Below are 22,361 nucleotides of genomic sequence, written 5' to 3'. Positions count from 1 at the left end.
CCTGTAAAAACCAAAGCCCATCACCCCTCCTTGCTCTTCCAAGACATTTTTGGACTTACCTGAGAGCCTCCTCTAGTCTCCCCAGAAAACTTCATTATGTGAAAGATAAATGTTTTCATATCTCCCTGGTACATATGTAGCATTATCGATCTTGCCATTTGAATCATTTGGGTACAGTGACCATTTCATTTCAGCTGAATGACTGCAAGATAGATGTGCACTCAAGGGTGGACTTACAGAGTCACAGCAAGTGACTTTACTACACTTTTTTTTGGCAAGCGGCATATATGATTTCCATATATCTGTAATTACATGTAAGAGAAATGGACAAACTGAAAATAGGAAAAAATAAAATACGACAAACTAGATAAAAAGATAGATGAAAAACAATTATCCACAACCAAACAAACTTGGCTGGTGAATGCAAGACTCTATTTCAACTCTATTTCAATGCTATAGAAATGCTAGTGCCAGTTGGGCTAATGAAAAAAATTTTATGTTTATTCAGGTTTTCTTTTGTTTACAGAAAGTTTCTTTTTTTAATTGAAGTATAATTGACCTACAAATTCTATGTTAGTTCCTGTTGCACAATATAGTGATTTGATATTTCTATTACAAAATAATTACCATGATAACTCGAGTTACAAAACAAAGATATTACAATATTTTTTTTTTACTGTATTCCTCATGCTGTACATTTTACCTTCATGACTGATTTATTTTGTAACTGGAATTTTGTGCCTGTTAATCTCCTTCACCTATTTCACTCATCCCTCCACGCCCCTCCCCTCTGACAACCACAGTCAATCCATGTGGCCCGAAACTTCGAGAATGTGCTTATTCAACACCTCTCTAATCCCTCCCGGGATGGGGATACCATCCCATAATGGAGGTGAAGCGGGTTTATTTATTTCCCCAGAAAATGACCTTCGCAAGTTCACTTGCCTTTTTGTGATGGGAAGAAGAGGGTTGCAGAGATTTACGGTCATTCTTAGGTCAGACCCCTAAGAATGTCATTCTTCGGGATAGGGAGGGGCAAGGGGGTTGGTACTTCTGTGAGGGGAGGGGTGTTTATGATCATTCTTAGGGTTCTGCCTTTTTCCAGATCGGGAGGAGGCAGGGGGGGTGGTACTGTAGTACGGAAATCTTCATCCTTTCTCAGGAACAAAGAAGCGTGCAAAATAGGCCCTACTGGGATTCGAACCCAGGATCTCCTGTTTACAAGACAGGCGCTTTAACCAACTAAGCCATAGAGCCAGACAAAGAACAACCTCTGAAAGAAACTTTTAAATCAATTTTGTTACTTTGAAAAATATCCAGATCTTTTCCAATCTTACTTGTATACAGGTTGTGCCCATTTCAGTGACTGACTGAACAAAGGGCTTGACAATGTGATGATTACTATGCCTCACAGCGACATAAAAGTTAAAATGAGGCCACAGACACCACATCCGAGTCCTGAATTTGAGTAAAAGTATTGTAATACATTATATTTCTATAGCACTTTGGAATTTACCAAAATTTGCCTCTCTGAACATCAAAGGCAATCCCAAATACTGAGCATATTATCATTCCTATTTTATATTCTACTCCAAAAACGTTTAAGGACTTGTTCAAGTTTACACAGATAGCGAAGAACTCGAGTTAAGACGAACTCATTTTCTGATGCTAATTCATTACCATCTGAGTCACCAGGGAAGCCCTCTGATGCTAATTCAACCACATTGTCAGTACAGCATTTTCGCATGCTGTAGAAACAAACAACTCCAAGAATCATGGAAGCTTAGAGTAACACACCCTGCTCCTGCTATTTGTCTACCGTGACTCCGCCAGGATGAGGGAGCCATCTCTACCTGAAACATTGATGGTCTCTTGACAAAGCAAGAAAAAAAGTATGGCAAATCAAGAACTGTTTCTTGGTGCCCAAAAGTACCATGTCAATTCTGCTCACATTTTAATACCCAGAGTGAAATAAGTCAAATCTGGTATCTGTGGAGTGAGGCAGTACAATCATATCCCAGGAAGAGGCAGTATAAATACTTTTGAAAATAATAATTCTTCACAACTACCATCCCATATAGTCTCATTTGTGAAACTCAGAACTTTTTTCTTTTTAAAAATTTGTCCATCTCTTCCTTGTCTGTGTTGAAAATGCTCAATTTTGTGGCTTTTAAGTTTTTAGTTTGGGAAACATGAGTATCAGTTTGTAAAGATAAGCTGGGCTAATGTGGGCACTGTAGAAATTCAGTCAATATAATCTATCATTGCTATGTATTTGGGATGGGGAGTAGGAGAAAAGATGAAAGATGAAACCACAGTTAGTTAAGAAGAGTAAGAACAAGGTAGTTCTTGACAGCAGCTGTACACCCAGATACACTCTAATCTGAGACTGTGATTGACTACTTTGCATATGGCTAATAGTGAAAACTATTAATAGTGAACACTACCACAACGAAGATAGAACATTTCAGCACCACCCCAGAATTCTCTCCGCAATATCTCACTTTTACTACTGTATTCAATTACTGTTGAATAAACATGATACATTTTATTCTGTGAAAGGATATTTAGGTTTAAGCATTTGACGGTTTTCCCCCACTTTACCCACTTAAACACTGTATCTAAACATGCACCTACAAAACAAACTTATCAACTTCCAACCAAACCACCCAAGATCAGTTTTACAAATTTAACATCTTACTGACATGCACCCTTGCATTCAAATTCTAATTCTACCCCTTGAATTCACATCACTGATCAAGTCTGCCATTTCAAAGAAATTATTCCCCATCTTGAACTCATCCTTTAATTTTAATAACTTTATAAAATAAGAAAAATACACACAATATACAAGACCAAAATTTTTAATGTTAGAATGAACAGATTTAAAATTACATCCTAATAAATACAACAAATTTGACAGGGAAAATAAGAGAAGTATAAAAACTGTACACTTTAATGTACATATAGGCAATTTATATACAGAATTGCTAATTTAATCAAAACTTTACATAGTTCCATAAATGCCTATATGTATACTTTGAATTAACACATTATAAATCAGTATTTAAAATTTTTAATGTGATAAGTGAGCTTGCTTCTTGCTTGTTAATTTGTCTAATCTAGGTTGGATTGATGACAATGCTACTCTCAAGGGATAATGTATATTTAAACTGTTTCTATGTTTTGTTTTAATAACACTTAAGGTGGAGAACCCAGTCTCACAGAGGTATGTTGAGGGGAACAGAAGAAGAGATTTTAAAGCAATCTCAGCAAGCTCAGGATATTCATTTTTAACTTTTATCCAAAATGAAGCAAGTGATGCTGTATTTTCAAAATTCATTTTCAATCCTTCATCAGTAACCAGCTTCAACAACTTATCCTGTAGGATTATAGTTAAATTTAAATTATCTTTTGATGAAAGAAATGGATTTTGTATCCATGAATTTCCTATGCGTGGATCTTCTTTTGAAGGAAAGTACAATTCAAAACAATCTAACAAATTTGTAAGATGTTCACTGACAACTTTTCGTAGATGTACAATATTAAGATCATTACCTACTTCATTGATAACTGTGGTTAAATTATGGAACATGTCGTAACAATCTGTAGAAACTCTTTTTTTCCAAGCTTTTAACTTTTGTTTTTGTCCTTCAATCTTATCTGCCATTGAAAAACATGTTGCATTCTTTCCTTGCATGCAAACATTAAGATCATTAAAAATACAGAAGATATCAGATAAATAAGCAAGTTTGGCAATCCAATTCACATCTTTGAAAAGTTGGGACCAAACTGGCTTCTTGCTTTGCAGAAATACTAAGAGTTCATTTCGTATTTCAAACAATCTTGATAGAACTTTTCCCCAGGATAACCACCGTATTTCAGCATGCAATAACAGTTGCTTATGATCAGCTTCCATATTATCACACAATAAAGAAAATAACCTTGAATTTAATGCATTAGATTTTACATAATTCACAATTTTTACTATGTCAGTAAGCACACTATTCAGTTCAGCTGATATTTTTTTCATAGCAAGACTTTCTCGATGAATGAAGCAATGTGTTATTTTACATTCTGGTGCAAGTTCTTTAATCTGGGTAATCAGTTCAGAATGTTTTCCTGTCATTGAAGCAGCACCATCAGAACACACTCCTACACAAAACTTAAATTCCAAACCACATTTGTTGACAACATAATTCTTCAGAGCTTCATACAGTTCTGAGCTAGTTGTGTTTGTTGGTAAAGAGGCTGAAAAAAAGAATTCTTCCTTTATATCATCATCATGTTCAAACCTCACATATACTAAAAGAATTATCATGTTAGCAATATCTCTGCATTCATCAAGTTGCAATGAAAAATACTTGGCTAGTTTTATTTGTTCTATGAGTTGGTCTTCCATATCATTTGCCAGTTCCTGAATACGTCGAGCTATGGTGTCATTGGAAAGTGGTACTTGAGCTACCTTCTTTGCTGCAGATTCGCCCAACATTTCTAAGCAAACTTCTTTGATGCAGTCCTTCACTAGTGTCTCAGCAATTGTGTACGGTGTTTTAGACTTAGCAACCGGAAGTGCTACTTTATAAGAAGCCCTCAAAGCACTAATGTTTATGTGAGAAACATTGAACACATGCTTTGGTTGGTTTTTCAATTCATTACTCTTTCTTTCAAAGAATTCTTTTGGTTGTGAGCTTATTTCTTTATGTTTTGAATATAGATGCCGCTTAAGTTTCGATGGTTTCATCGCTTCATTAGCCAGTACATCTCCACAAATAATACACTGTGGTTTCAGCACTTCACCATCAATTATGGCTGTGAAACCAAACTCAATATATGAGGGATCATACTTCCGAGTAAAGCTAGTATGAACTCTTTTGGTTTTCACTCCCTCAAGATGACTTCCATTGTTACCATTTCTTTTGCTACTATTGCCATATTCAGAATAGGTGTGTCTTTTCTTCACAAAAAAGTCCAGTGAAGCTTGTTTTGTCATCTGCAAATTAGAATTAAAAATAAGCAATACAAATTTTACTTTCCTCTTTATTAATAATGTTAAATTAAAAATTAAAAACTAGGCTTGCATCATCAAAAAATCTATAAATAATAAAAGCTGGAAAGATGTTGAGGAAAAGGAACTCTTCTTCTACACTGTTGGTAGGAAAGTAAATTGGTACAGCCACTATCAAGAACAGTATGGAAGTGCCTCAAAAAACAAAAAATAGAGTTACTGTATGATCCCGCAATCCCACTCCTGGGCATATATTCAGAGAAAACTATAATTCAAAATGATACATACACCCCAATGTTCATTGCAGCACTATTTACAATAGCCAAGACATGGAGGCAACCTAAAGGTCCACAAACAGATGAATGGATAAAGAAGATGTAGTACATATATGCAATGGAATATTACTCAGCCATAAAAAAGAATGAAGTAATGCCATCTGCAGCAACATGGATGGACTTAGAAATTATCATATTCAGTGAAGTAAGCCAGAAAAAGAAAGATAAATAAATTACATTGCTTATAAGTGGAATCTAAAAAAAAGATACAAATGAACTTATTTCCAAAACAGAAAGAGACTCACAGACATAGAAACAAACTTATGGTCAGTTACCAAAAAGAGAAAGACAGGGGAGGGATAAATTAGGAGATTGAGATTAACATATATATATACTACTATATATTAAATAGATAACTAACAAGGTCCTACTGTATAGCATAGGGAATATACTAAATATTTTGTAATGACCTATAAGGGGAAAGGATCTGAAAAAAGAATGTGTGTGTATATACACAACATGTATATACATATATGTATATATACATATATAAACTGAATCACTGTGCTGTATACTTGAAACTAACATAATATTATAAATCAACTATACTTCAATTTTTTAAAATTTTACAAAACCAGGCTTGATTAAAAACATAAAATGATTTTAAAATTAAGTTATAAAGATAAGTAAATGCTTACATTTTTCTCAGTTTTACACACTTTTGGGTTACAGCTGACAAGCTAAACAGCATATCACACATTTTAATGTGAACCTATTGTGCTTGACTAATTTATAACTGCTATCATATGTGATTCACCTTGAGAGTTTAACATTAAAACTGAATATTCTATTTGAAAAGATGAGTTCATTAATCATGTGCTTGGTATCAGCAATGTCATATTGTTGTAATTTCCAGGTACTCTCAATATGTGTACTTACCTCATTAAGATCTAGTATGACAGTTTGCAGACCACCACTGGTCTGAAGAACAAACTCTGAATACCACTGGCCCAAATCATGCGTAACCTTCATATTTCAAAACACTAACTTGAACATATATTAGCTCTACTTTATAAAACCTAATGATTGAAAAAATCTCTTTGGCCTTATTTCACACTCTGCATTTTAATCAGAAAACCAAATCTTCCAACACAAACTCATGTCTCCCAACCAAATTTATCATTCCCTGCCCTTCCTAAATGTTTCTTCACTTGACCTGAGATGCCCTTTCTTAGCTTACCACTCCACCCAAACTTACATACAACTAAAACAATGTTAACAGTAAGTTCATCTGTTCCCAAATTTATCCTTCTGTAGAAACATACCACCAGGCATACCATTTGTCACCGGGATCCTAGCTTTCTCATCCGCCCAAGAAATGCTTGACATCAGAAAGAAGAGATGTTACTGCTGCTCACTCCAGAACAATAAACAAAGCAGCATCGAAGGTTATAACTTCCAACTTGAAAAATGAATGGAGGGAGGACGTTAAAAGTAATTGACCTTTTTTGGGAGAAAATATATCCCAGATCCCCATCATTGTGCTTTAGTGTGCCATGTCAAAACTTTCTCACTCATCATGATCACAGTAAGGTAGAAAGAGGCTCTTGATCTACAGCAAATTCTTTGATCTACACTCAAATTCTTACCCAATCTCCTACTTTGTCTGATGAAAACGATGTCTCCGATGGTTTTAACATTTTGAAAGGTTGAACAGTCAAACTTCTTGGAACCTCATCATGTTTCCTTTTCATTGTAGTGGTCTGGTAGCAAAGACTACAAGCTATTTTGTTACAATAACCCTCAGTCTCATGTTGAGAGGGCACTCCACAGATTGCATGGATGTTTCTACAACATGATTCACAACTGTTAGCACCTACGCATTCTTTCCCACAACTCACACATGATAAAAAATTCAGTCTGCTTTCAGGAACAGTTTTTTGGGCTACCTTAGGAGTAATAGAAAGAATCTCTTCAATATCACTACTATCTGTTCCAATCTCAATGTTTTCTTCATACTGGGCTCTTAGAGTATTTTCTGATTCTTTATCAGCCTGTTCCAATTCATTTTCTGTGTTCAGGCTGGCAACAAGTTCTTCAGTTGACTGAGAATGAGAGCGCCCCAGTTTAGCTTCAGAGCTAAATGCACCCTCACATAGAGTCTGTTGCATGCCTCTGTGATGGGGTTGATTTTGGGTCATTTGAATAAACCACAAAAATTCAGCCCAGTGTGATGAATTGTTAGTTTGCATCCAGGAGATAATCTGATTTTGGATATCCTCATTAACTTGATTTATAGAACTTAGGCTTTGGCAGGGCTGAGGATTCCCATGAACAATTTTAAGTTCTGGCCAAATATTACTAAGTTCACTGACAATCTGGCTTGAAAATTCCCTCCCACTGTCAGACTGTAGAACACTGGGTGCTCCAATAATTGTAAAAATATCTAAAAGAGAACGTGCAACCTCTTTAGGCCTTTTAGATTTTAATGACCGCAAAAAACTCAAGTTTGTACGAAAGTCTTGATAATGCATAATAAATTTATACTCTCCATCAGGATTCAACTGCATGTCTATAAGATCCACTTGGCATCTTGAGTTAACTTCCTTAATTGGCTTTGATGTTAGAACTTTCTTGAGTTTTGAATTTTTCTGTTGGCATGGTTTACAAAGTGTCAAGTATAGCATTATAACTTCTTTTGTGATGTTCTTGTATTTCGCTTGTAACTCTTTTTCCATGCGGGTACGTCCACCATGTCCAATGCTGAGATGTGTATCATGCAATATGTCAAATAAGTCCTCACTGTGTAAATAATACCGTATTTTATCTGTTTCCCCATTTATAGCCTCAATTAGCTTCTCATGACCTTGTACAATGATCACATCAAATCTAGCCAAGCGCCGGTAGTCAATTGATTCTTTTTTTTCCTTAGCCTTAGCTTCTTTCACTTCCCTGATTAATTGACAGTACTTTGCTTTAGAAAATATCTTGGTGTTATTACTCTTGTTTTCCAGTAACACTGCTAAGCTTCTGAAGAACTTTTCTCTCATGTTTTCTGGTTCGATTTCTGCTTCATTAGTATCTAAACTACTAAAGTTATCATCACCCATGCTTTGAGACATCATGGAAAGCCACAAAAATGATCCTAAAATATAAATGAAAAACCAATTAGAATATTTGGGAATATAACCTAAATACCATATTGCCCAAATAACCACTAGAGCTCAGAGTAGAAGTAGATATGAACACATAAGAGGGACAGCACAATTTTGATTAAGAAGTCTACCTTTGGAGGAATAAAGAGAGGTAGCCAGGAACAAAAAGTTCTGACAGAGTAGGAAGCCAGGTTATGACTTTCCAGAGCAGTATCCAGGGCTAACCTTAAAGTAAAGCACTGTTTTATGTAAAACAGAAAACAAATTGATGTTATTATTTTTTCATTTATTTATTAGTTACACAAAAACTATTTTTTGGCTAGAGAAGTCTCAGAAATACAGCAATAGTTTTTTTTATAGAATGATAGTTTCTTAATTAATTAATTTACTTATTTTGGCTGCATCCAGGTCTTAGTTACAGCATGCAGAGGGGCTCTTTCGTTGCAGCACCCCAACTCTCTAGCTAAGTCACAAGGCTCTGGAGCCCACAGGTTCAGCAGTTCCTCCATGGCACAAGGGATCTTAGTTCCCACGTGCGATTTTAGTTCCCTGACCTCCACTGCAAGGGGACTGGAACACCAGGGAATGGATGCTTAACTACTGAACCATCAAGGAAGTCCTAACAGATGTTTTTGTCTTTTTTTTTTTTTTAAGTCTCAGGCTATACCACATTTTGTTTTATTCAGTCATGTTAGCTGGTATAGCAACATCTGGGGCGTAAATTTAAAGACCATATATTTATATCACCTCCCTTTTGGTGCTTGTAAAGCTATAAACCCAATATAAATACCCTTACTACTGATTTTGAGAAAGAAAGAGCAGCAGATGAACCTGAAGTAGTAAAATATCTCTGGCTTAATATAACATATTAAAATAAATGTTTAGACTATTCATAATAATGAAACATTTAAATAAATCAAATTTGGCTAGTCTTAAGGAAGCTATTTGAAAGAATCAAAAAGAATAATTTAGAATTAGCATATAATCTCGAAAGTCCTATAGATGCTTGGAAAAATACTTTTTCTTAAGTTGTTTGATAATTTGCATACCAAATATTGAACTGGTAAATTGAAATAATTCTCAAATGTTCATAATTTTCAAAGCTTCGAAACTGTGTGTTTTGGCCTCATTTAACTTTCAATTGTTCCAACAAGACCTCCTTGATCATTTAAGCTTACAGTGAGGTCTCCTTTCTTGAAGATATAATTTACCAATAACATAAACTAGCACTGCAGTACTTTCTTCTTTCTCTGTTTCATATGTACAACTGACAAGACTATAAGTTTCTAAAGAAGCAGGAATCACTTTTCCTTCTAGTATTTCTTCCACTATCTAACATTTTATTACAAAGAAAAGTATTGGATAGGGAGTTCCCTGGTGGTCCAGTGATTCAGACTTGGTGCTTTTACTGCTGAGGCCTGGGTTCAATCTCTTGTCAGGCATCTAAGATTCTACAAGTCAAGCCTTGGGGTGCAGCCAAAAAAAAAAAAAAGTGTTGGATAAAAATTTGTTAATTAGCTTTATAATGAAGATGACAACACTCCTGAAAAGTGCTATTTCAAAATGTGACTGAAAAGACCATTATATAGATAGTATTTCTTTCCACACTGATACATTTTGCAACATGCTATGGAGCCATGAACATAAAGGAAGGTAAACAAGGATAAACCAGGGAGAAGAAAGAAATATAAGGCCATGTAAATGAGAACCAAGAGAATATGAGCTTCAGAAATTAGTACAATCCATATTAGTAGGTCTATGATAAGCAGAAAATATGGAGTTGCTAGGGATATAAGAAAAGAAAAAGTGATATCAATTATACTGAGGCCTTTTGGAAAAGGCAGGAGCTCCAGAACCAAGCCAGCCTGCACCACTGCCTCTACCACACATTACACTGTTAATAGTCCTTAGATTTCCAGTAGACATGGACTTCAGAAATTCCATTTTCTTCAGTAGGATTTCTAAGTAACATTTCCAATCTTAAACAGCCATATGTAACAAGAAATGGGGAGCAGAGGCTATAGAAATGGGACCCATGGCTATACTGACAAGTGATCCACATTTATATACAGAGGCATCTCTGATTTATCTATCCACAGGTACTTAATTCCATTGCAAGTTATCCATGAAAAATACTGTGTTCAATTATTTTTTACATTATTGTCTGATTGCTTAAGTCAAGTTCATTACTAGCATTATACTATAATGGTTGACCTTTCCTTCAGCTATATTCAGTAGAAGCTTCAATGGAATAAAGTTTGATAACCTTTCAATGAATGGGCCCTTCCCTCTCCCAAATCTCATCCTCTTTCCAAAGACTAAATTATCCTCACCATTATCTTGAAGGAGGTGTGACTCTGGAGATTCACATTCCATTCTGTCTTCTATAGACTGGAGATGGGTACCTAAGGACTCCTTTGCAGTAACCAGAAGAGTCTTTTCTTCCATAGGAACTTCTTGCTCATATGTGCCCTGTGGGACCTGGGGATAAATAGGTACATTTGGAAATTAATATAATGTTAATAATATCACTGCATAAACCATAGCTAAACCTTAAAACATTTTTCTACTGAAATGGAAAAGATGTAAGAAGAAAATGTCTTCACTGAATTCTTAAGAGATATTACTCTATCTAGATAATTCTAGATAGAGTAAGAAGAGAAATAAAAAATGCTGGAACAATTAAGGTCAGAGCCATACAACAGAAATTGGACAGGAGTTGATATGCAAACCTATGGTTTTTGTTTTGGGGAGTAACAATGGAAGTACATTAAAGCAATATTCCCTAAACTGTGATAACTGGGAGAAAATTGTAAATGAGTTTCAGTAGGAGCAATTTAAAGTAAATAATTGGGGTGAAATTATCTAATAATGACTAATTAATTATTTAACCCAGGAAGAAATCAGACAGTTGTTTTACACCAAAAGTGGAAAACATAAGCCCACTGTGTTATATATGGATGGAGGGGAAAAAGCCAATCAAAGTGGGTAACTGTGTTGGGTGAAAAGAAAATATTATTTTTGCATTACACCAATCATCTAGTACTCGTGTCATAATTAAATTCACCCTATTGTCTCCAAAATATACAGTTGAACCTTGGACAATATTGGCTTGACCCTTAGTGGGTCTATTTACAAAGGAATTTTTCTTCCAATAGCAAATACTACTGTACTACACAATCCTTGGTTGGTTGAATCTGCACATGCAGGAGCAGATCTGGAAGAACCGTGTATAGGGATGCAGGTCAAGAAGCAACAGTTAGAACCAGATATGGAACAACAGACTGGTTCAAACTTGGGAAACAAGCAAGTCAAAGCTTTATACTGTCACCTTGCTTATTTAACTTATATGCAGAGTACATCATGGAAATCCTGGACTGGATGAATCACAAGCTGGAATCAAGATTGCTGGGAGAAATATTAACAACTTCAGATATCCAGATGATACTACTTTAATAGCAGAAAGCAAAGAGGAACTAAAAAGCCTCTTGATGAGGGTGAAAGAGGAGAGTGAAAGTTATTGCCACTGACTTTAAATAAACACTGTCTTTAATATAGAAGCATGTTTGGGAATCCCTTGGTGGTCCAGTGGTTAGGACTCAGCACTTTCACTACAGTGGCCTGGGTGTGATTCCTGGTTGAGGAATTAGGAACCAAGATACTAGATAGATAAACACACACACACATATAAACATGTTTACCTCCAAGTTACCTATATGGCACTGTTTGTTACACTGGTATTTGCTTACCATATTCTTGGGAAACCAGAAGTAAGAACATATTTAAAACTCTAATGTTAAAAAAAAAAAAAAAAAAAAAAAAACTCTAATGTTATCCCTCCTTTATATAAGTTGATTTATTAAATCTTTGTAAAATATAATTCTGTAAATCAGTTGTCATACCATTCAATAGGTATGTCTATCTGGACTATGTTACAGTCTAATATCTGATTGTGCTAAGTCTAAAAATGATAGTCAGTGGACAATGAGAAAATCTTGTAATAATCCAGGAAGGTGGTTAACAGCCAACTGTCTGGCAGTTTGTTATTGGTAATCTAGATTGTTTCTGTCTGGACTTTCAATCATTTTAATGTTGTTACTTGTGTTATCAGCTTACTATAGCTTTTTCTTTAAATAATGTCTTTGCCTATAATTTACCAGATGAAGTCTAATGCTTCAGTGCCATTCACCAAAAGAAAAAAAAAGTAATAAAACTTATGTTACAGTGTGTTGTACTATTTTAGTTTAGGAGAGTTTTCATTGACTTGTAGATCTTTTTACTCACTTCTACACATGGATCTTTGTTAGTCATGTAAGCAACAGGTAAACTGGGAGAGAGATGTGTTAGGTAGATTCTATTCTATTCTATTCTAATGAAAATAGGTCCATTAATTAAAATAAGTATTCAACAGCCAATAACTTCCCAAGGCTGTCTTAAGAGAATAGCAGCCTCTGGGACTAATCACATCTCCATGGTTAATTCTAAAACTGAGTAAGAATGAAAGTTAAAAGGAGGGGAGGAGCTGTTACCTCCTAAGAACCAGAATTCTGATTTATAGTTATTTAATACACCTTAATGGAGAAGGAAATGGCAACCCACTCCAGTACTCTTGCCTGGAAAATCCCATGCACGGAGGAGCCTGGTAGGCTGCAGTCCATGGGGTCGCTAAGGATCGGACACGACTGAGCGACTTCACTTTCACTTTTCACTTTGATGCATTGGAGAAGGACATGGCAACCCACTTCAGTGTTCTTGCCTGGAGAATCCCAGGGATGGGGGAGCCTGGTGGGCTGCTGTCTATGGGGTCGCACAGGGTCGGACACGACTGAAGCGACTTAGCAGCAGCAGCAATATACCTTAAAGTGAAAAGAACACAGAAAACTCTACAATTGGAGGCTTTGAGTATGGCACCTGATTCCAATTCTTTTAGTGTGCCACTTAGAGTGGAAGTAGCTTGGCCATTTCACATCCCTGCCAAAACCACTCTCTTGCAAATAGCCCTGTAGAAGTCATATTGCACTCAAATAGAACATTTCAATAGTTTGTCTTACCAAATATTCTTAACTGGGTTAATTTTTAAAATTTCCCTCACTGGGCCTTGGTTTTATAAAAATAATTTCTCAATTACATGACATTTGAATCTAAAAATGTGCATATAATCAAGCACCCTAGCCTATCATGCAGGAGACATCAAATGAGAAATAAATTTTTTTCTTAATATGATTTTTATGGTAAGTATTATAAATTTAGAAAAAGGTGCATAACTCATAAATGTAGAGCTCAACGACATCACAAAGTGAACTACTCATTTAAAAAAATAGAACTTTACCAGCATCTCAGAAAGCTACTTGTGTCCGACCCTCTTCACTCAATGTATCTACTGCTCTGACATCTATCATCAAAGATTCATTTTGCTTTTTGGATTTTACAGAAACAGAATCATGTAATATATACTTATTTTTGTCTGGGTTCTTTTGCTCAACATTATATTTGTGAAATTCATCCATACTGTTGAATGTAGCACTTGCTCATTCATTTTCATTATTGTATAGTATTCAGTTATACAAACACACCATGATATATTCATCCATTACAACTTTTAATGGACATCTGTGTTGCTTAGAGTTCTTGGCAATTATAATAATGCTGCTATGAATATTATTTTGCATGTCTTTGAATGTGTTTCTGTAAGATATATACCTTGTAGCAGGTTTGCTGGATCATGAAGTGTGGTTACACTCGGTAGATATTTCCAAAACGGTCATAACAACTTATTCCTGTCAGTAGTACACAGGCATTCTACTAGTTCAACAACCTTACTCAAATTTGGTCACATCAGCAGTGGTTACCAAGTTTGTTTTAATTTGCATTTTTCTGATCACTGTGTGTGTGCGTGCTAAGTCACTTTAGTCATGTCTGACTCTTTGCAACCCCATGGACTATAGCCTGCCAGGCTCCTCTGTCCGTGGGATTCTCCAGGCAAGAATACTGAAGTGGGTTGCCATTTCTTCCTCCAGGGGATCTTCCCAACCCAGGGATCGAACCCACGTCTCTTGTGTCTCCCGCATTGGCAGATGGGTTCTTTATCAGTGTGCCATTTGGGAAGCCCAAAACAGACTTGCCTCAGGTCCCACCAAAATTTGAACTTGGATCCCTGGATTCAGAGTCCAGAGGGCAAAATACTGTCAGAACTATGAACTCTAATAATTCATATTCACCAAGCAGAACAAGATGCTCAAATAAAGTCTAGTAAAAGGTGTCAGCGGATGTCAGTATTCTGTGGGATGGCTTGAAAATTTGGGTCCATGGATACTGAGACCAAACTGCACATAAACCAGAAAATTCCAAAAGGAAACAGTCAATGATATCTGAATGAAAGTCAAAATGTATTACAACATTATGGTGGGATTTAAGGAATTTATGTGTCATGTTCCTTTTCCCCAAGCTGGACACCATGTTATAAACTTACTTCCTCTTCTTAGACAGAACAAAGTATATGAGAAACCAATTTTCTTTTAAAACAAAAAATTCATAAATGGTTGAGCCATTTCCCTTTGGTAAGTTTTTCCCTTCTCTGGTCTTAAGAATAAAAGATCTTATGTAGATTTCTTCATATAGTATAATAGTATGCATCTCAGTTTGCCTAAATCTTTCCATAACTGAGGTAAAGGAGGTCCTGGAGGGAAAGATATAAGTCATCTGGGAGACAGGGAAACCTATTTATAATTAAACAATTTTATCAATTCTGTAAAGTTGGTACAGAACAACTAAGACATGAAACAAAATATAGATATGGCTTATTGTGATGCATTTATCACTGACTCCTCCTCCTCCACAACCATGTACCCACACACATCTAGCCTCTTGATTCCTCTGTATTTCCATTTGAGAGACTAGTCCAAGGCAGGTGGGCCTGGTCTTGGAAGGAATGGGAGGAATTCCATTTAGCCTTTACCACAGAAGTGTAAAGGGTGCCTTTAGATGGCAAAAACAAATTACAAAGGTGAAATTACCTCAAACTGGTTATGACAGTCATTTGTCTTTCACTATATAATTCCTAGATTTTTTTAAATTTCTAATAAGAAATTTTGGTCATAAAATAGTGGAGTAAATATGGCTGTAATCATTAGAAATGCATGCATTTCTCAATTAATTGTAACACTTAACTTACAGAGACTTAAACAAATTCGGGTTTATTTTTGTCATTTGCTAAGAAATCCAGAGGAGGGCAGTTGCTGGCACTGATTCACATACCTAACAGTTGTCAGGGACCAGGGTTGTTTTCATTCATAACATATCAGTGGTCATCCTAACGTCTGTCATCACGTCATGGTCACAAGATAGCTACCATAGCTCCAGATATCACATTTGTGTTCAAGACAGGAAGTGGGAAAAGGCAGAACTAAACACATCTGTGCCATTTTATAAGGAAAATATAAGCTTCCCCAGAAACTGCTAGAAAATATGCTTATTTCTCTTCGGCCAGAACCATATTGCACGGCCAACTCTAGTACGAGGAAAGCTGAAAAGCATTTAATTAGGTACATAGCCAACAGTTAGGTAGATAGCTTCCCCAGTGGCTCAGTGGGGAAGAAACCATCTGCCAATGCAGAGGGAGACACGGGGAAGATCCCCTGGAATAGGAAATGGCAACCCACTCCAGTATTCTTGCTTGGAGCCTGGAGAATCCCATGGACAGAGGAGCCCGGCCGGCTACAGTCCATGGGGGTTACAGTTAGACGCAACAGAGCATGAAGACTATCTCTGAACCTCTGATCTTCCTAAGAGAGCCTGGATAGCTCAGTCGGTAGAGTATCAGACTTTTAATCTGAGGGTCCAGGGTTCAAGTCCCTATTTAGGTGTTGCTCTAGAGTCCTTTGAATAACTCAGTTGTTAGAGCATCAGACTTTTAATCTGAGAGTCCAGGTTTCAAATCCCTGTTCAGGCTTGAAACTGAAAGTCCTTCAATCCTGTCCAACTCTGTACAACCCCATGGAGTCCAGAATTCTCCACGTTAGGATACTGGAGTGCCTTTCCCTTTGGGCACAGACTTTTAGGCCCCTCAGTGGCTCAATGGTAAAGAATCTCCTGCAGGTTCGATCCCTGGGTCTGGAAGATACCCTGGAGAAGAGAATGGCAATCCACTTCAGTATTCTTACCTGGAGAATCCCAAGGACAGAAGAGCCTGGTGGGCTACAGTCCCTAGGATCACAAAGAGTTGGACACAATTGGAGCAACTTAGTGTAACCAACATGAAGTATTTTTTATGGAAGAAAGAGGGGTGTACAATAGATACTGGGTTGGCAGTTAAAAGCATTTGCAACAACCGCATTTTCCCCTTCCTTCAGAAATCACACAGAAACAAAACAAAACAAAAATAGAGAGAAAAACATTTATGCAATTATGCAAATTTGACATTTAACCCTGAGTCATGTGAAAAACTATCCAATATAATCAGAGCATAACCCTAAACATTACCTAGTGTGGACAAAGACAAAGTCCTACCAGAAGAGGAAAATTTTAAAGTAACAGGTACACGTTAAGAGAAAAAAAAAAAAAAACAACCAATACTGTTTATTTGAAACAGAAAAGATGTGATGGCTAGAGGAAAGAGACTGCCTGTATAGGAATCTATGCAATAACATATGAACTCATGAAACAACATGCTTTCTGTAAAAGTACACAAAGACTAACAGGATTTATGGAGAAAATAAATTTGTAGGGTAGATTATTTAAATTCTACACAGCTTTGTCAGGAGACATTAATAAAACTACAGAAATTCCAGTAAAATTACAAATAAAGACAAAAAGACATATTAGATAAAAAATATTAAGTATTTTTTAAATATTAAGTATTCTAAGGATTTTTACTTTAGAAAAGTGATGGTATCTTGTTAGAGGTATAAGGAAAGAGTGAGGCAAGGGTTGAGGGACATCATCATCAGAAGTTCAGATGGACAAGTGCCGGGAGCCAGCTTACGAGATCCCACCCATGACAAGGTCATGAGGAGAAAACCTGACAAGCAAGGTGGATCAGGTTTTCAGGGATTCTGAAAAGCTGCCCCCGGCGCTCACCTTAAAGATGATATCTGTCTTTCTGATGCTTGCTTCAATAGACTACTCCCTAATTTCTGTGACACACACAGGCAGAAGGCCTTCCCCGATCTCTTCCCAAATAAGAATCAATTTAGAACTTTAATCAGTAAGTTTCCCGGGTGGTGGTACCTTATGAGAGTATCCAGGATGAAAGGAGTGTTTTAATTTAAACTCCTTTGCTGGTATTTTAGTTTGTTTGGCAAATGCATTTATGCCCTTGGTACTAATAAGCATGACTGCTCATAATACCCTAATCATAAAATAGCATAAAGAACCTGATCACATAAAGGCCCTAATAGACATAGAGCCCTTCGGGGAGTGAGGAAGCCCTATTAGAAAACACACGAAAAATTTTTCTAAAAGTGGTTATTGGGTTAACGTTTGCTTGCTGTGTTTTTGCTCTTAATGTGCTAAGGTTGTGTTATGGAAATCATTGTTAATATAGTTATAGATCTAGAAAAATAAGAACTTAGCCCTAGTGTGGTACCAATGAGACGGTTGTTAACTGTTAGCCAGGAGTGCTAGGCAGAGGCTGCCTCACTGAAGCCACAGAGTCTGTGTGGGGTAAACCTCTTGGAGAAATTCAGTTGACAACTTCCGCAGAACTGACTTTTATGTTAACAAGGTTATACTTCTACTCTGTTGTGACATGCTGCACTGTTGCCCTGTGAGACTGTAATTTTTCTGTTAAGATCACCACAGAAACAGAAAATAGGTTTACATTCACCCGACTTGCATAAACTGTTAATAGGCCCCAAGGCCAGAAGATAATGTACAAGACCCTCATAAACAAAGAAGTATGCAGAAAACACCCTGGTTTCGTGAAGGACAAGCTGATGTAATGTTAAACTATCTTCCCCTTAGAAATGTACTAACTTAGGGTATAAAAGCTATGGTAAAAAATAAAGCATGGCCAGACTCTGCTTGACACCCCCAGTCTGTTTTCTCTCTCTCTCTCTCTTTTTGTCTCTCTCTTTTTCTCACCAACGCTGTTCATCTTGAGGGTACTCCTGGATCCTGCTGGGGCTGGACCCCGGCAGACAAGCATTTGCACACTTTCCAAGAAATGTAATGAAACTACAAAATATATAATGACAGTTCTGGCTCATCTTGTTTTTATTTTTTGACACTTGCTTATAAAAAGATATTTAGTTTTTCTTGCTTAAATATTTTCCTTCTTTCATAAAGAAGCTATTTCATGGTTCCAAATAGGACTTTATGCCATGAAGAGAAATCCTGCTGCATTCTACATTGTAGTCAAGTTATCATCTATCTACTACAATTACTTCTCTATCATACTTAGAGCAGAAGATAACTGAGAAGTAAAAAGCTCTTGCGGGGTAGATTGTTGAACTGTATCATCATCTTACAGACTTCCATTTGAGCCTCAGCACCTAACTGTTGGCGCTCTTGTATACAGAGAGCCTCTGAATGAGACTGCAGCAGTTCCTCAGTATCTCCACTCAGCTTTTTCAAATCCAACCTCCTCTGCAAGAGCCATGTAACTTGCTTTGATTTAGTGGAGCTCTTCTGAAGGTTCGAAGCCTTTAGAATCATAAATTAAATCAGAGAGAAAAATCTTTTTTGTTTTTTTTTTGACTGTGTCAAGTCTTAATTGTGGCACTCATGCTCTCTGTTGCAGCATGCTGGCTTCTCTCTAGTTGTGGTGTGCCAGCTCCAGGGCATGTGGGCTCTGCAGTTTGCTGAAAGCGAGTTCTCTAGTTGAGGCCCACAACTTTGCTGCCCCGTGCATGTGAGATGCTAGCTCCCTGACCAGGGATCAAACCAATGTCCCCTTCATTAGAAGGTGGTTTCTCAACCAATGGACCCCAGGGAAGTCCCAATCAGGGAGAATCATACCACACCCCATGCAAGTAGGCTTTTGGGACATCATCTCAAGCCTCTGTAATAATAGCAATTGCAAGTTTAATACTTTATCAATTCCAGAATTCAAAAACTGTGTGTGCAACATCACCTGGTATAGATGCAATAAACACCTTGAATGTTATCCTTAAATAATAAGCTTTAATGACTGTGATCACACCCTGATTAGAGGGCTGAAGAAAAGTAGTTGTATTAGGAGGTAAAAAGAGAATTTTAATAGTTGAAGAAAGTTCATCAACTGTTGGTGGATGGCTTAGTGTATTACTGAGAATTACAAGAATTTAGAAAGAAAAGTTGTTTGTTCCTCTTGCAATATTTTTAAAAATCACCTACAAAACATCACCTAGAAGATTAGTAAATATCTGCCCTGCCATCCAACCTTTCTTGTAGACTTACAGTAGATACTCAGGTTAATCTTTACAATTTTTTTTAAAGCTTGTAGGTTGGCAGAATAATAAACTACACAGGCTTTAGATTTAAATTCCTACTGGCATTTGCACCCAGCATCACCATCTTAAATACTGGACCTTCTGTTTCCCCCTTCAAGATACAGGCCCTTGAGACCACTTGCTCCAACAGAGAGTGGTTTCATTAAAATTAAAAACCTGATCTAGGTTATATACTTCTTTGTCAGTCAAATTTCTTAACACTGGGGGAAATGTCTTTTCAGCTTCTCTACACTCACAGCTTCACCAGAGAGCTAAATATTGTAGAAATCATAGCAGTTCTTGAAGCCACTAGACCAGCCACTATTTGCACTAAATGAGGGCACTTCTGCACTTTCTTCTTAAGGTCGTATATATTGCTAATGTCTTCTCTTTAATTTTAAGAAAGGCTACTTCTCATTGCTTCTTTCTTTGGTATAAAATTCAAACAAATGTTCCATTTCTTCCATTTCCTTATGCCTTGTTCTAACAAATTTTGTAGCAACTGCAGCTGTTCCAGCTAGATAACTTTCTTTTATTTTCCCAGCATTGTCTCTAATTGTTCATAAAGTTGGCTCTTCTATTTCACTTGCATGTTTTTTCATTTCTTTCAAAACATTTTATAATTTTGAGCTTTTCTTTAATTGTTAAATCTTTTCTTTCATGCTCACTAGCAGAAATTTTATCACCAGCATGCTTCTGTGGCACTTGCAAACCCCCCTTGCTTGCTCATTTTCTGGAACACAAAAAAAGTTTAGCAAAAATTGCACCAAAATGGGAGGAATTATGCACATAAGCACTTCTAAAACAGAGACTGGGGACAAGAGGAAGGATGTGGAGATGAATGGGCAGTATGTACAGTACTGTATGTCTTCACAACTTGCTGGACTTGGCTATAGTTGTATATTTTGCATTCAGCTGCTCTTACTTAGGTGGCCCAAAACATCAACTTTTGGGGAAAACTCATACATGAGCCGACACAATTTCAGCATTACATTGACTTATTTCCCTATTTATCAGTCTCATATGAAAGATTTTGCATTCCAGAAAAACATGTTAACAGATCATAAAATGTTAAAACATTTTATACATACATAAAATGCTCATATTAAAAAAGAGTTCAGATAAATGTGTGGATAGTATCTTACAGAAAACGGGAATGTTTGGCAATACCCATAATATTCTAAAATTACTGTCATAAAAAGCAAATATATGCTCTTAAAATAATCTCTAGTATGATGGACCTCACATACCAACAACTGCAAGTACTGAAAAGTATCTAGAAAATGACGCAATTAATCTCTTCATTGTACAGATGAAGTCATCAAGGTCCAGAGAAGGTGTGTACCTGATGTTACACAGCTAATTAGTGACAGCCTGTTATAGGACCCAGATCTTACGATTCACCATTTCCTGATATTTCCATTAAATGAGGCTACTTCTCTATTTGTTTCTCCTAGAAGGCATTCCTTATATTCTTACACTGATTTGCTTCCATATATGGTCAAACTAGTAGGCATCATAAGAAGAGATAGCTACTTTTATCTCACAGTCACTAAATAAAATATACTTTCTATTCACAAGCACTAGACCAAGGTTTCCCATTTGGTTTCCCATTTCCTTATTAGAATCAGCTACCACCAACATAAAAATTGTTATCCCAGAAGCATGAATCTATTCATCTACACCAGTGATTAAATGATAATGCCCAGAATCCAAATTTACAGCAGTCAGTGTGAAGTGAACCCCACTCACTCCACCTTGGACCCACAGCACTCAAATTCTCCACAAAATATGGCACCTCCAATTTCTCACCTGCTGTCTAGGTTCATCAAGCTCCCTCTCCAAATCCTCCAGCACAGTCACCACCTCCTCGCCACTCTCGGGATGATGCTCCCGCACCCAAGCCTGGAGCTCCTCGGGCAGGATGGTCAGGAGCTGTTCCAGCACCAACAATTCCAGGATCTGCTCCTTTGTGTGTGTCTCTGGGCTCAACCACAGACGGCAAAGTTCCCTGAGTTGGCTCAGAGCCTCCCTGGGTCCGGGAGTCTCCTGATAGCAGAACTGCCGGAAACGTTGACGGGAGAGTTCCCTGCTATAAGACAAATTCTTCTGTAGGAAGGATGCCTGATCCCAAATAGGGTCTTCTTCTTTAACCTTTATTTTTATAATCTCCCCTTGTTCCTCTGAACCCTGCCCAGCCAAGGCTGGGATGGCCCCGGGGGCTGTTGCCATCCTTAGCTTGGCCTTGCTCCAACAAGGATCTAAGAAGATGCGTGATTTTACTTGAGGTCCCCACCCAGTCTTTGGTCAGGAAAGCTTTTTTTAAAAAGAAAATTCTGTTGACACAGACAAATTACAGACGCAGCTAAAATTTTTTTGTTTAGGTGAAAACAGGGCAGTTACTTGAGCAATTCCATTGAAAGGGAAGCCATTCTCTGACAAGACCGGAAATTGTGAGTTCAGAACTATTCACTAAAGCTCCAGGACCACAAATTGAGCGGCAGCTTGCTTGCGA

The 22,361-nt window shown here is 36.9% G+C and overlaps 1 protein-coding gene and 2 non-coding genes across 3 annotated transcripts; 1 reads left to right on the top strand and 2 right to left on the bottom strand.

Moving 5' to 3' along the window:
• Positions 1–1,183: 1,183 nt before the first annotated feature.
• TRNAT-UGU (transfer RNA threonine (anticodon UGU)) lies at positions 1,184–1,257 on the bottom strand. Its single transcript has one exon. It is a non-coding gene; the product is annotated as a tRNA-Thr (tRNA).
• Positions 1,258–2,957: 1,700 nt separating this feature from the next.
• Positions 2,958–22,078, bottom strand: SCAND3 (SCAN domain containing 3). The gene is made up of 4 exons (XM_065912170.1): positions 21,659–22,078; positions 10,772–10,919; positions 6,933–8,428; positions 2,958–4,993 (listed from the first exon to the last, which is right to left on the bottom strand). The coding sequence occupies exons 1-4, from the start codon at positions 22,076–22,078 to the stop codon at positions 3,077–3,079; spliced, it is 3,981 nt and encodes a 1,326-aa protein (XP_065768242.1). The 3' UTR covers positions 2,958–3,076.
• Positions 16,228–16,300, top strand: TRNAK-UUU (transfer RNA lysine (anticodon UUU)). Its single transcript has one exon. It is a non-coding gene; the product is annotated as a tRNA-Lys (tRNA).
• Positions 22,079–22,361: the final 283 nt, after the last annotated feature.

This window comes from Muntiacus reevesi, chromosome 20 (assembly GCF_963930625.1).
Source record: "Muntiacus reevesi chromosome 20, mMunRee1.1, whole genome shotgun sequence".
Taxonomy (NCBI): Eukaryota; Metazoa; Chordata; class Mammalia; order Artiodactyla; family Cervidae; genus Muntiacus; species Muntiacus reevesi.
The sequence above is the reverse complement of the archived record's forward strand: the minus strand, read 5'-3'. Positions and strand labels throughout refer to the sequence as shown.